Here is a 13,173-nt window from a genome sequence, read left to right as displayed (position 1 = left end):
ACATGTAGCATTTTGCACAAGAAAAAGTGACATTTTCATCTAATCTGACCAATCTACCATCAAAGCAAATGTTTTGCCCTGTCCTCTCAATGACTTGTGTCAAAATTTTATCAAAAATATTTTATGGCTGTATTTTAACAAACTCAAAAAAAAGGCTTACATTGGAAGAAACTGGAATTTTTTTCTAAGTTTTTTTAAAGTCGACACCTATGCAGGAGTCTTTGTCAGTTCTGTCGACTTGCACTAGAGCAACCTGCAGTTGGAGCACTGACTTAACTAAGGCCCCGTCCACACGAAGTCAAAACGAACACGAAACGCTAATATTTTCCAGAACATTTGTCGTAAAGACGGAGACGTAAAATAAATGTGATCGTCCACACGAATGCATGAAAACGCTGCAAAATGTATGCCAGGCCTGTAAGTGGCGCTGTGGTGCCAAAGCAAAAATAGGCGACGAAATGTTGCGCACTAATATTTATACATGTCGCGCATGCGTGTTTAGAGGCGACGCTATGACGCATGCGTGTAAAAAAAAAATGCGGTTAGAGCTTAAAGATGGAAACGCGAAAACGGCGTTTCAAAATCTTCCCACTCTGAAGGCTGAATAAAAAAAAGATCGTTTACAGACCCCCGAAACGCCGGCTTCGCGTGGATGAGAGGCTGGTTTGGTGAAAAATTTGTGCGTTTAGGCCAGGGTTTGGCTTCGTGTGGACGGGGCCTAAGCAGCAGGGAGGTCCATCCTCCTAAGCACATTACTAGTCAGATGCAAATCAAATACCCAGCTCTTTTTTAATAGGTTGTTGAAGTCTTTTGTTATGCATGGGTTCTGTGATTGGCCTTTTAAAATCACCCTTATGCAATTTTTTTGGAATGACTCCAATGGCTGAATTGTAAATGTTTGGAAGCTGAAACCACAATCCTCACCCCTCTGTTCAGTGATGACTTTTGTCTTTTCACAAAGATGGCTTCATTCAGCCCTCTTTCAAATCATCTGTCCTCTCTGTCCAGAATCTGCAAATTTTGATCTTCAAAGGTGTCTCCCTTGTGCTTGAGGAACAAGTGTACAGATGAATCTTGCCCAGAGTAACTGGCTATCCTATGCAGCTCCATGAGGTCATGTAATTATTGTTTGATCTTGCTAGATTAAAAGGCTGTTAAATCCTGGCTACACTATATTGCATAAAAGTGCTACCCAGTTTAGGGTTGGATGTTCAGTTTTTGTTTGAATGTGTTTTTGGGTTTGAAATTCACCGGTATGTTGCGTTTTGTGAAAATCCATACATATGGAATTACAATGTTCTTGTTCTTACAATGTTTTTTGGTCTCTCTGTTTTCTTCTCTGTGTTAGATGCAGAGGTTTTTCTTCCGGCTAGTTATGATTTTAACTAATAATGAATAATTGTTTTTACCCTCGATTTGAATGACTTATCAATTAGCTATAATTTTCAATATGTAGTAATCTTCTGGTAAGCACAGCACTCCTCTATAATTGAGGTAATATTTTGTCAGCCTAGTAACTCAGGGTTCTGATAACAGAATCTGTATGTTCTGGAATGCATTTGTAATTTAACCCTCTTTTATGGTTGCCATGACCGGATGACAGAGAATTTACACAAGCATGTCTTTTATAAAATGTTTTTTTTTTTCTTTCTTTTTTTTTCCATGCTTGCAGCTCTTTTAAAGCGTCCAGCTTTCTGGAATGCAAAACTAATAGCTGTGTTGTCAAAAGAATCTCCCACCTTTGTTTCATCTCTGCAGTTACTGCAGAGCTACTGTTGACATCGCAGCTGTTTCTAATTAACGTTCTTCTTGCCTGAATGGTGGTTCTGTTTTTTTCCCTTAATATTTCACTTTTCAGATGATGGATTAAAAAATACATAGTGATATTTTTGAAGCTTGGTTTATAGTTTTTTGTTTTAACCTTAGCCTGTTTAAGCTCTTCTGCTTTTATCCCCCATAGTGTTGTAGTCAAAACCACACCAACCAAGACCAAGGAGTACCGATAACCAAGACCAAGATCTTATATGGTTGATGTGGTAATAATTGCAACACTAACTGACTTATTACCTGTGTTTCATGGTATGGTTGCACTATAGATCAAAAACATATCATTATCAGGATATTGGTGTGTGCAATTTTGATATGCAAAGGACTAATCGCATTCAAGTGATTGTTTAGTAATAATAATTAATTACATGCTAATAATTAGCCAGTTGGAGAGAGTGTAAAGGCAACAGATGCTCTCATTGGATCAAAAAAAGCCATTGCCTAAAATGCAGAAGAAGCACAGCTATTAAAGAGAGTAACAAATAAAGTAGGCATATACTGAGAGTGCAAATATATATTTACCAATATTATGTGGCACAATATTTTCTAATTAGTGCAGCCCTTGTGTTTAATAATGCAATAAGCAAACATCTGAATCCTTCACTAAACAAATGCATTTATAGAGATTAAATGGCATGTAGGTAGCTATTTTTATTGATTTTAAGAACTCTATAGCTTTTGTGGGGGTATTTGAGTAGTGCGAGATGTATAATGATATTTTATTGGAAAAAACAAACAAAACACAAACACTGAATACTTAGTTACTTTACTCTAGTGTTTGCAGATTATGCACTTGAATATAAGACCAATATGTGTAGCTCATATACCAGAAAACTCCAATGCAGAAGATATATCCTCTGCTTTATTCAAGCAGATAAAATACTGAAATCACTATAGATTATTAAAAGCCGTATATAAACCTCTGTCATTTTCTACCTGATCCCTCTGTGACCAATTAATCAGCATGAGAAGCACCGTCACTCTAGTTCAAAGAATTCAATATAACAACCTACAACTACCTGCCTCTCCTGTCCGAAAAATCATTTTTAATTGTCTCATTAAAAGCTGTAGCGGCTCAGTGTTGGGAAAACAATAACAGTGCTGTTTTTGCTTGAATGCAGCAGATCTTTAATGATTTCCACTTACCTGTGCAAAGCTGAGAGCCCAGATGTCCCTTTATAACAACAGCAACCCACTTGGTTTGTTAAAATCACTGCAAAAAAAAAAAGGAAAAAAAAGTAGAAAACCACAGAAAAGTTAGGTCACTTTGAAGGAGTGAGCCGGTATCACACAGCAGTCAACAAAACAAAACATGGACCTCATTAAAAGTACTGTCATCAAAGATTAGAACTTTTTCTGTTATTGGCCGACTTACTAAATATTTTGGCTGTCAAGTATGCTTTTTCTTAGTTTAATACTACCATCAACTTTAGATGAAAAAATGTTTTATAAGAAGACAAGTTTGCCTTAATAGTTAAACAGCTTAACAAAATACTTCTGTCTCAACAATGACACTCCAGCTCCTTCAGAGGGGTTCCAAGGTGTTCCCAGATCATAATAGAAACAGATTTCCCTATTTATTCATAAGTCTACCCTTGGTTTCAACATAGAGGGAAACACCTTCAGAATGAGGTTTCTATGAGGTATCCTAACCAGATGCACAAACAAAATCAGCTGACGTTTTGGAATACACAAGATGAGATGCATAATTCCAAAGTCTATCTGGATGAGGAAGCTTCCACCTCTAAAATTAAGTCCAGGAATCTCACAGATATGTCCCCTGTTCGGCAAACAAACGGAGGAAAAAGCCTCCAGTGATATTCAAAAAGCCTCTTTAAAAAAATCCCAGAGACTGGTTTTACTGGTTTAATTGGTATCACAACCTCCTGGAAGTGCACAACAGCTCTGTTACTGTTATTTACTATAACATGTATTGTCTTCTTAGCTTAACAAAAAAAAAAGTGATGAAAAAAAAATGCAATAATAAGTAATGTTAACAGAAAGGTTAGTTTTTAAAAATAAAATTTCAAACCAACCTTAAATGAAAAACAAAATTTATTATAAAAACCTCTATAGCGATGAATACAATAAAGTGATTAAGACATGTGTGAAACATATCTACTGTTAAGTATAGCAAGTATTTAGAGATAAGTAGTGTATTTGTTATATTTCGTTATTTTATCTTATAATTGATCTGCATATTAATATTTGACTAGGATTTAATCGTAGATAAACTAAATAATTTAGCCTGTTTGTTTCTCTATAGATTACACTGACCATTTTACCAATACCATCTCTAACAAATTCCTAAACCTCCAAAAAACTTCCCTTCTTAAGTTTTGGCTTAACATTTCAAAGCAGAGGAAGAAATGCATTTAAGTTGTTGAAGTTAACTATATTCGACCTTTTGAGCAAGTTTGTCATTTGAAACAAAATGTAAAAATGTGATTTAAAATTCCTGTAAAAAAAACATACGTTACCAGCCTGTTATGTACGGTAGAGGATTAGGGCCACTGGAATAGAAAAAAAAGTTAATTGATTTTTAAGTATTATTTCATTATAATATGAATTCTGACTTTTTTTCCTCACAATTCTGACTTAAATCTCAGAATTCTGATTTTTTTTATCACAATTTTGACTTTTATCTCAGAGTTGTAACTTTATTCTCAGAATTCTGACTGAATTCTGACAGCTAACAAACATGTTAGCATCAAGCAATCGCCATGTATGTTTTAGAGACTAAATTAGCTCTCTTGTTTTAATCACCTTCTGCTCTTCCATTAATGCACGTAAAAAGTAGCCTAATTTAGTAATTTTCTACCAAAGTGTTGCTGGCCCTCCCAAACAACTCACAACTTTGTCAGTGAAGCTGAGTGCTCCAACATCTCTACCTTCAGGGTGCCCATCTACATTAGGTTAAAAAAAAAAAAAATCAGAATTCTAAAGAAAAGTCAGAATTCTGAGAAAAAACCCTGAATTCTGAGATTAAAGTCAGAATTTTGAGAAAAAAAGTCAGAATTGTGAGATAAAGTCAGAATTCTGAGAAAAAAAAGTCAGAAGTCTGAGAAAAAAAAACTTTGAATTCTTAGATTAAAGTCAGAATTCTGAGAAAAAACTCAGAATTCTGAGATTAAAATCAGAATTCTGAGATCAAAGCAAGAATTCAAAGATTAAAGTCAGAATTCTGGGATTAAAGTAAGAATTCTGAGAAAAAAGTCAGAATTCTGGGATTAAAGTCAGAATTCCGACTTTTTTCCCCATAATAAACTAAAATAATATTTAAAAATCCGTAAACTTTTTTTCCGATTTTTTTTTCCCCGTTGCTCTACTCCTCTTCCGTAGTTTCGTTATGAAGTCTGAAACAAAAACAAAAACATCTACAGTAGCTGATGTTTTTGATTTACATTTAATTTACATCAGCGCTTCCTGACCAGCATACGTAACGGGACGTGTCACTTCAATGATTGACATGGGAAGCGACCAATGAAATCCCTCCATTGGTAACACGAAGAAAAAACTTCAGGAAGTAGCTTAAAGCAGCTATTACTGTTTAGATTTTGGCAAATGTTTCGGGTTTTAAGTGGGGATAAAAGACAACTCATACAGTTTTTCCTGTTCAGAAGAAATATGTCTACATTAGTGGATAAAAGTCGTACGACAGATGGTGAAAACAATGCGGACAACCGGTCGGTTCATTCAGATACCATCGAGGAGGTCCATAATGTTCCTCTTCAGGTCATCATCAGACCGTTTCCTCCGGAGCTGGACGAGCAGAAGGTCCAGAGTCTGATGGACACCATTAAGGTACCCTGCTCACTTTTACTGGGTAACATTTATACGGATAAATAAGCTATTTTTGGCTTGTAGGCCGAATTAGGAAGTCATTTTTAGCTGGAAGTTTCCAAATACCTTTCACATGTTTGCTTAGAAATTGCTGTGGAGAATCACTGAATTTGAACAAAAACGAACTGACTTTCTTCCAAAGCCCTCATCCCATTGCAAATAAAAATGTTATTTGATTAGTGGATTAAGTTCTGCACAAGTGATTAAAAGTCTTGCTGTTTTACAGCCACTCTTTATGATACATTTCATGCATACTTGCTTATTTTATATGCATATAGGCATATGTAAATCAAATGTATTTTGTTAATTTTTTATAAATTAAAAATGAATCTGTCCAATCTTTCAGATGCACACATGTTCTAGTCTGATAATAATCCTGACATTATATTTTGGAATAGTATATTTTTCTAAATAAGTTCTTTGTTGCTGCCTTTCTGATTGTCTAGTATGAAGTCTTTAGTTTAGCTCCTTTTTGTGCAGCAATTTCACTAATAATTCTGTTATAAAAGATATTAAGATGGTTGAAACAGAAAAAAAAATAGTTCTGTGATTAAAGACCATGCAGGTTATTTCACTTTAAAGGTTGTTTTTGTAAGACTTGCATGTCTTGTGCTTGGATGCTATTGTTTGCACTAATTGACGTTTTGCCTTTCCTTCCAGGAGACGGCAGACATCAGCGTTGTTCCTCCCATTGATGTTCTCTGGATCAAAGGAAGAGAGGGAGGAAATTACTACTACTCCTTTGGAGGTTGTCACAGGTTTGCTGCCTATCAGAGGCTCAACATGCCAACCATCCCAGCTAAACTTATTAGATCAAACATCTCAGACCTCAGGACTTACTTGGGGGCTTCAACGCCTGATCTTCGATAATACTCTGGACTTTTTTCTCGCTTTTTCTCGCTACACCAGCAATGTCCAACTCAAGTCCTTTGTTGTCGCTGTCATACAAGTTTTAACACTGTTGATTCCTATTGCAAAATCCTTTTTTCAGCATTCCTGCAGATTCTTAGTAACAAACCTCTTGTTTCATTTTTTTTTTTTTTTATTATGGGAAGACTGAAAAACAAGCTTTTATTTCAATCATCCCCTCTGGGCAGTGACCTTAAATTAAAACATCTTATAAAACAATCATGTTCCACAGCAAACATTTAAAATAAAACATAATAAAAGTTTGTAGCTGGTGGTATCACACCGAGCTGGTATATCAGATATGAGGAGAAATCTAAGAACACAATGTGATGAACTGATGTCACTCTGAGCTATGAAAGCTCAAGGAGTGGATTCATGGTGAACAAATAAATATAAATTTTCCAAAAATTACATTTTCATAAACAAAATCTCAAATTAATTAATAAAATTGATTTATTGCGCAGCCTTGGCAGGACGCCAGCTGACTTCTGACACTTAAATCTTATGATCATAAGGACTGAAGGTAGTGATACAATGCAATACACATGATTTACCAGCAGGGGGAAATAAAGAGCTGGATGTGAACAGATATTTAACTTCTATTTGCTTGTAGTTTAATAATCAAAAGTTTCTTATCAAATTAGACCATTGAATTTCTGTTTAAACACAATAAAAATAATTTTCATATTTAGATATTGTTTAGGTAAATGTTCTTTTCGTCTGTTTTTTTCCCGGGTGTTTTAGTAGTTGTGGTTTTCAAGGATTTTTAAAAAAATACAGTCTTCTTTTTATTTCATTAGACATAGATAGAGAATATATTTATAAACAGAATCGTAAATCAAGATATTTTTTATGTTAAAACAAGTTTTGGGATTTTTTGTTAAATAATTACTTATGCTCTATGCTTTTCTACTCTGGAATATTAAAGGGCAAATTGTTTTTGAATTCACTCATAAAAGTAAAAATATGTTCTATTGTTTATGCAAATAATTTTTTTATACATTTGATGTTTTCAGATGGTATTCCTGTTTCTATTTTTTTTATTTAAATTTCTATGCTCAGTCAGCTTGGACTGGGATGTTCTCTAAAGCAGAGGAGATTATGCTTGTATTTCCTGTTAAAAATACACCCAATTATCAATTCCTTCCAAATTCAATGAATATCAATGTAAAGTACTATGCACAGTTAAAATAACTGGTGTATAACAATCTATAGCACCCGTAGTTTCAATAAACATGAAGATGAAAGCCTTATGCTTTGTGTCTGTTGTTATTTTGATTCCCTGGGACTGGCTCCACTTACTAAATCAAGTTGGACAGCGTGTCCCCTGCCTCTGCCTTGCAGGAAGGAACTGCTGTTTTGCAGAATAATATAGGTAAAATATAGAAGAGGCTTTTCCGACATTAGTGCTTTCACAATGTGAGCTCAGGGCCGTTTGACGAGCTCCCTTTGTGGCCATCGAGGAAATGAAGGGCGACCCGGGGGCAGGTTTTACCGACGGACCCTAAAGGACTCTAAATGTCTCCCCTGAATCGTCGCGTGTGAGAAGATTTCCTGTAGCTCACTCACTGTCTGGAAGTAACTATATCCTCAAAGGGGGATTGACACGCAATACCGGTATAAAAAAAAAAAGGCATTGCACCTGTTGCTGCAAGGGGCGGTGTCCATGGGTGGCTTTCCATGCTCTCTTTTTGAGGATTTTCATCAATCAAGGGACAGGCAGGTGGAACAGTTGCAAATAATTTATTTTAGTACCTACAGTATGTTGTTTACACAAAGTCTGGATGTGAAATGATATATTAAACTTTTTGACAAATAACTGAAAAATAATGTCTTTTTTAACTTTTTTAGCGCCACCTTTCTCTGCGATTATAGCTGCAAGTCACTTTGGGTATGTGTATCAGTTTTGCAAATTTAAAGACTAAAATTTTTGCCCATTCTTCCTGCAAAACAGCTCGAACTCAGTGAGGTTGGATGGAGAGAGTTGGTTAACAGTGGTTTTCATAATCCACAGTTTCTCGATTGGATTAAAGGAATAGTACACCCAAAACATGATTAGCCTTCATTTTCTACTCACCCCCATGCTGAACAACACTCTGGAGTACTTTTTTGATATCTCAAATGCATCTGGAGATCTGGGAGGCTTCTTGCTGTCTGCTGACATTCAAATAATGGAGGTCTATGGTGCCCGAGACAGAAAGGTCCACAAAAAACGTTTCAATATTCCTCCATACTGCTCGTCCAATGTATTCCAAGTGTCCTGAGTGGGTAGCATCCAGAATTTACTCGAAACGAAGTCATTTAGAATGTTTTTAGAGCATAAACAGTAGTGTATAGGATTTCCTGAAAGCGCGCACATGCGCGTTCACGACGCTACGGAAGCCGGCAGACCAAACCAGCGCATTCAGCTCGGCAAAGAACTCATGCTCTTCCTCAACACTGAAGTCCTCAGACATTTTTCTTTCGTTGTTTCTTTCTTTGCACAGGTAAACAGCACATTTCTTCTTCTACGCTTGCATTATCGGCAGAGCAGACGCTGAATGCGCACTTTCATCTGGCTTGGTCTGCCGGCTTCCGTAGCGTCATGAACGCGCAGGTGCGGTTCAGGCCAAAAATTCAACATAAGGTAAACAAAAAGCAAAAAAAAAAAAAAAAACATATATAATATAAACACACATACATGTATACAGTACATACACATATATATATACATATACAAATACATACCTTAGGAATACCGATAACAGAGCAGATTGCTCTGTTGTTTTTCTGTCAAACATATTGCTTTGCATTGTTGCCAAAAAACATGAAATTATCGATTTTAAAATCCAATTTCAAAAGCATTTTCTAATTGCACTTTTGAATTGAATTATTAATGAGTAATTGTAAATTGTAATTATTAATTCATTAATAAATACTGGAATATGAACATATATTTTCAAATCCTATTTGTAGACCGGGATGAAAAAAAATCTGATAAATCTATATACCTTTCTTAATCACACATTTAAAAAGGTATTTCCTTATTCCATTTACATTTTTTTGTATTTTTAAATCATTTTTTAAATTGCATTTTCTTTTCACCATCCCCTCTGGAGCACAATAAAAAGCCGTTAAACTCTTCAGCTAAACTGAATGATCAATGAGAGAGCTGGTTTAATCTGAGGAGCAACTGGGATTGCTTAAACTGGTTTTGATCTCCGGTTACATGATGGATCTTTAGGAATTGAAATCATATTTAATGCAGAAAATAGAAAAATCTATTTTTATAACATAGCTCTAGACTCCAGCATCTATGCGTGGTCTGCAGAATTGAGCTTAGGTATGGGTGTGTTTGCAAATGGGTTCTTCCTGGTCTGTTTGCATGTGTTCCCTGTGCATGGATGGATCCTCTTCTTGAGCTTTGATTTTCTTCCAGCAATGTTAGGTTAATTGGTCTTTCCAAGTTGCCCTTAGATGTTGCTGTGAAGTGTTGCCTGTCCCAAGTGTCTCTGTGTTGCCCTGTGATGGACTGGTGACCTGTCCAGACCCTGTGACCCCTGTGATCCTACCTCTCATTGACTGCTGAGGACAGGAACCAGCTCTCCCATGACCCTAAATGAGTCAGCAAGTGTAGAGAAATAAAAGATGTATGACGTAATGCAATTTTTATGTTATTTATGTTTTTCTCTGTACTAACTTTTAGATGATGATCCCATTCAGGTCTGTTGTTTCAGTGGCTAAGAAGGTAATTTGTCTTTCTCCTCTGTATTTGATCATTTCTCAAGTCTTAACAAGCTTTCCAAACTTGTCTGTTGTCAAATTACTAATTAGATACTTTGATTTATGTGTTTTTTGCATTATCCTTCTTCCCAAAGTTAAGTTTTTATGTCCAAGCCTTTTCACTAATCCATCCATCAAGATTTAATATTACTTATGGTAAAGATGTGCAGAAACTTTCAGATGAATGAATCCAGTGTTTTTCAACCCTGCTCTGCATGTTTTAGATGTTTCTCTGCTTTTCAACACACCTTATTCAGATGATTGCAATTCGGCAAAACGTATTAATGTGCTACCATTTTATATCAGATGTGTAAAATCTGGGAAATATGCAAGATATGCGGTGCAGTGTGCCTTAAGGAGCAAAGTTGAAAAACACAGAATTAATCAAAAAATGTTTAAGTCAAACATTTAAAATTTGTAATTAATTGGGTATAAAAAAATCAATAAAAAACATTGACTAATTAGAATCGTTTTATCTTAAGCTGATGATAGAAACTTTTAATTGGTGATCCTTCCACTGTTTTACTTTGGTGCACATATGAATTGAAACAGAAAACCATTTTTTGATGCCATTTTTTAAAGCTGCAAAGTCAAGAGGCAGGTGTGTGCAGATTTTTTGTAAGTCAGGAAAAGGGTTTAAAACAATATATTTAAAGTATTAGCAGAAATATACATTTTAAAGCAATTAGAAGTGGGATGAGCTGGATAAAGACCTTTATTTATCTTCTCTGCTAAACAGAGAAGAAGATATTACCAGAATATAAGAAATCTCCAAAGCTCAACGTTAGAGAATGCACCAAAGATTAGCCTCTTAGGGTAAGGCATCTACATAACTGTTATAACACAAACTAAATGCCAACAGGTTGTTTTAAGCATATGCACTTCTGCTCTCATTAAAATCTTACTATGTCTTTAGTGCATTCGGTTAAATAAACATATTTTTCAGGTTAGTCTGGTGTAAAGCGACCAGCTCACTGCCATGTATGGTGGAAAATATGTGATGCTGTGGGCCTTTTTCTCTACTAAAATGTCTGGGAACCTTGTCTGATTGCATACCTTCATCAAGTCATTAACATGTTAAATAGAAATCTGGTGGACTCACAGGAAACTTTGTCTCTAATTGTGATAACAGTTCAAAACATTACTCTAAATCAACTAAGAGATGGCTCCACAGACACAAAATAAACTTTGTTGAATGGTTATGTCAACCTCCTGACCTACTGAGTTAAAGAGAACATAAGAAGGAGAGGACCATAAAAGTCTGTGACCTAGAGATATTTCCCCAAGGTTCCCTCACTTTGTTTTCCACAACTAGTTCAGGATTCCTTATTTTCAGTCCTCGAGTTCTGGTGTTGTTCACTTTTTCGACGTGTCTCTCTTTCATCACACCTGAGTTACATAATCAGGTCATTAACCAAACTCTGGAGAACTTGGTTCGATGCAAACATCTCCAGTTGTAGCTCCTACCTACTGCTCGTCAATCCTATCGCTTCACCTTTCACGGGGTCAACAGAAAGAACACTATCTAGGGTAGGAAAGGAGGTCCGGAATCCAGACAGCCGTCGGCCATATGGATGTCATTTGTGATGGACAGACACATGAATGACAGCGGTCAAATTGGAACTACAGAAAATTGGGACTATAAATAATGTTGAAAAATTAAATGTAGCAAAAGGCTTCAGGTCTTTGCCATAAATTCTAAAACATGTGGAAGGGGTTTCATTTGCATGTGCCGCAAAGAGAACATGTCACAAAATAAAGACGTTTTTAAAATCCTATGAGATGGGCCGTGCATTTAAGTCCTATCCTGCAAAGGATTCTGGGCAACAATATAGATCCTGGCAACATTAGGAACATCAGAATGTCTTTTTGCTAACTGGTGGTAGGAAGCATGCTTCTTCCTGGTCCTAGCTCCTTTCTAAGTGCCAGCACTATTCAGATAACACTTTATGGTGACTAAGGACATGCTTCTGCCGTGGCTTCAAGTGTCCTTATAGATCTGAGGTATTCTGTACAGAATATTTAGAGCAGGGGTACCAGTAAGCGTGAATTTGTGTTTCTTTTTTCCCTAAATAAATGTTTTCAAATTAAATGTTGGAGTTTGAGTTTTTTCAGCTTTAGCTAGCAGTACACAAAGATTCACAAAAAAAGGTCATTTTAGAATCTCATGTTGCTTTAATCAATTTATAGTTCTGCACAAAAGATTAATATATTGTTTTTAGTTTAGACATGATCCCATCTCCCTAGATTATTGTTGCTCTCTTTTAGCGTTTGTCAACATTAAAAATGCAAGCTGAAAAATGATCTCCGGTTATCCAGCTCACCCATTTGTTCCACTTGGGAAAGCGTTCCAGTGAAATCCCCCTGAGAGAGTTTTTACTCTAGGTGTTTGAGTGGTTGAGGATTTCTCACAGCTTCCTATCCGGAATTCCCTCAGCCTGCCGGTGGCAGCAGGCGTGTAATTTGTGCCAGATTTGCAATGCCGTCTCCACTGATCCTCTGACCTCACCATGGAGATACACTGCACTTAAACCTTTCTCTCTGTGAACCTGTGTAAAAGTATACTTTGGATTAAATGGCGATAGGTTTTATTTTGCACACAGTCTTCAAACGTAGGTTTTGGTTCAGCTGGCTTAAATATTTAGATGGAAATTAGCAGAGATTTGCCCTGCCCTGGATTTTTTCTCTGTAAAGGAATGTGTAGTCATTATATAAATAATGTCAACATTGTCGGGTTTACATAGGCCCGAAAATGTAATTTGTGATCTCAATAAATCAGAGGAAAAAAGGAATGACTATTTTACAGCGTGATGTTTATTCAATTGCCGATTC

At 36.0% G+C, this 13,173-nt stretch overlaps 1 protein-coding gene across 1 annotated transcript; it reads left to right on the top strand.

Moving 5' to 3' along the window:
* The first annotated feature begins 5,343 nt into the window (after nt 1–5,343).
* srxn1 (sulfiredoxin 1) lies at nt 5,344–6,694 on the top strand. The gene is made up of 2 exons (XM_015384265.1): nt 5,344–5,631; nt 6,331–6,694. Exons 1-2 carry the CDS (start codon nt 5,392–5,394, stop codon nt 6,538–6,540), a joined length of 450 nt encoding a protein of 149 aa, XP_015239751.1. The 5' UTR covers nt 5,344–5,391; the 3' UTR covers nt 6,541–6,694.
* Nucleotides 6,695–13,173: the final 6,479 nt, after the last annotated feature.

The sequence above is a fragment of the Cyprinodon variegatus genome, unplaced genomic scaffold (assembly GCF_000732505.1).
Source record: "Cyprinodon variegatus isolate N-32 unplaced genomic scaffold, C_variegatus-1.0 Scaffold309, whole genome shotgun sequence".
In the NCBI taxonomy this organism is placed as follows: domain Eukaryota; kingdom Metazoa; phylum Chordata; class Actinopteri; order Cyprinodontiformes; family Cyprinodontidae; genus Cyprinodon; species Cyprinodon variegatus.
This window is presented reverse-complemented; position numbering and strand designations above follow the sequence as displayed.

What these genes read in the sequence shown, in the direction of transcription:
- srxn1 (XM_015384265.1), top strand. Translation starts at nt 5,392, where the DNA reads ATGTTTCGGGTTTTAAGTGGGGATAAAAGACAACTCATACAGTTTTTC. An exon ending in GTCTGATGGACACCATTAAG is followed by an intron (nt 5,632 to 6,330) that starts GTACCCTGCTCA and finishes CTTTCCTTCCAG; the next exon opens with GAGACGGCAGACATCAGCGT.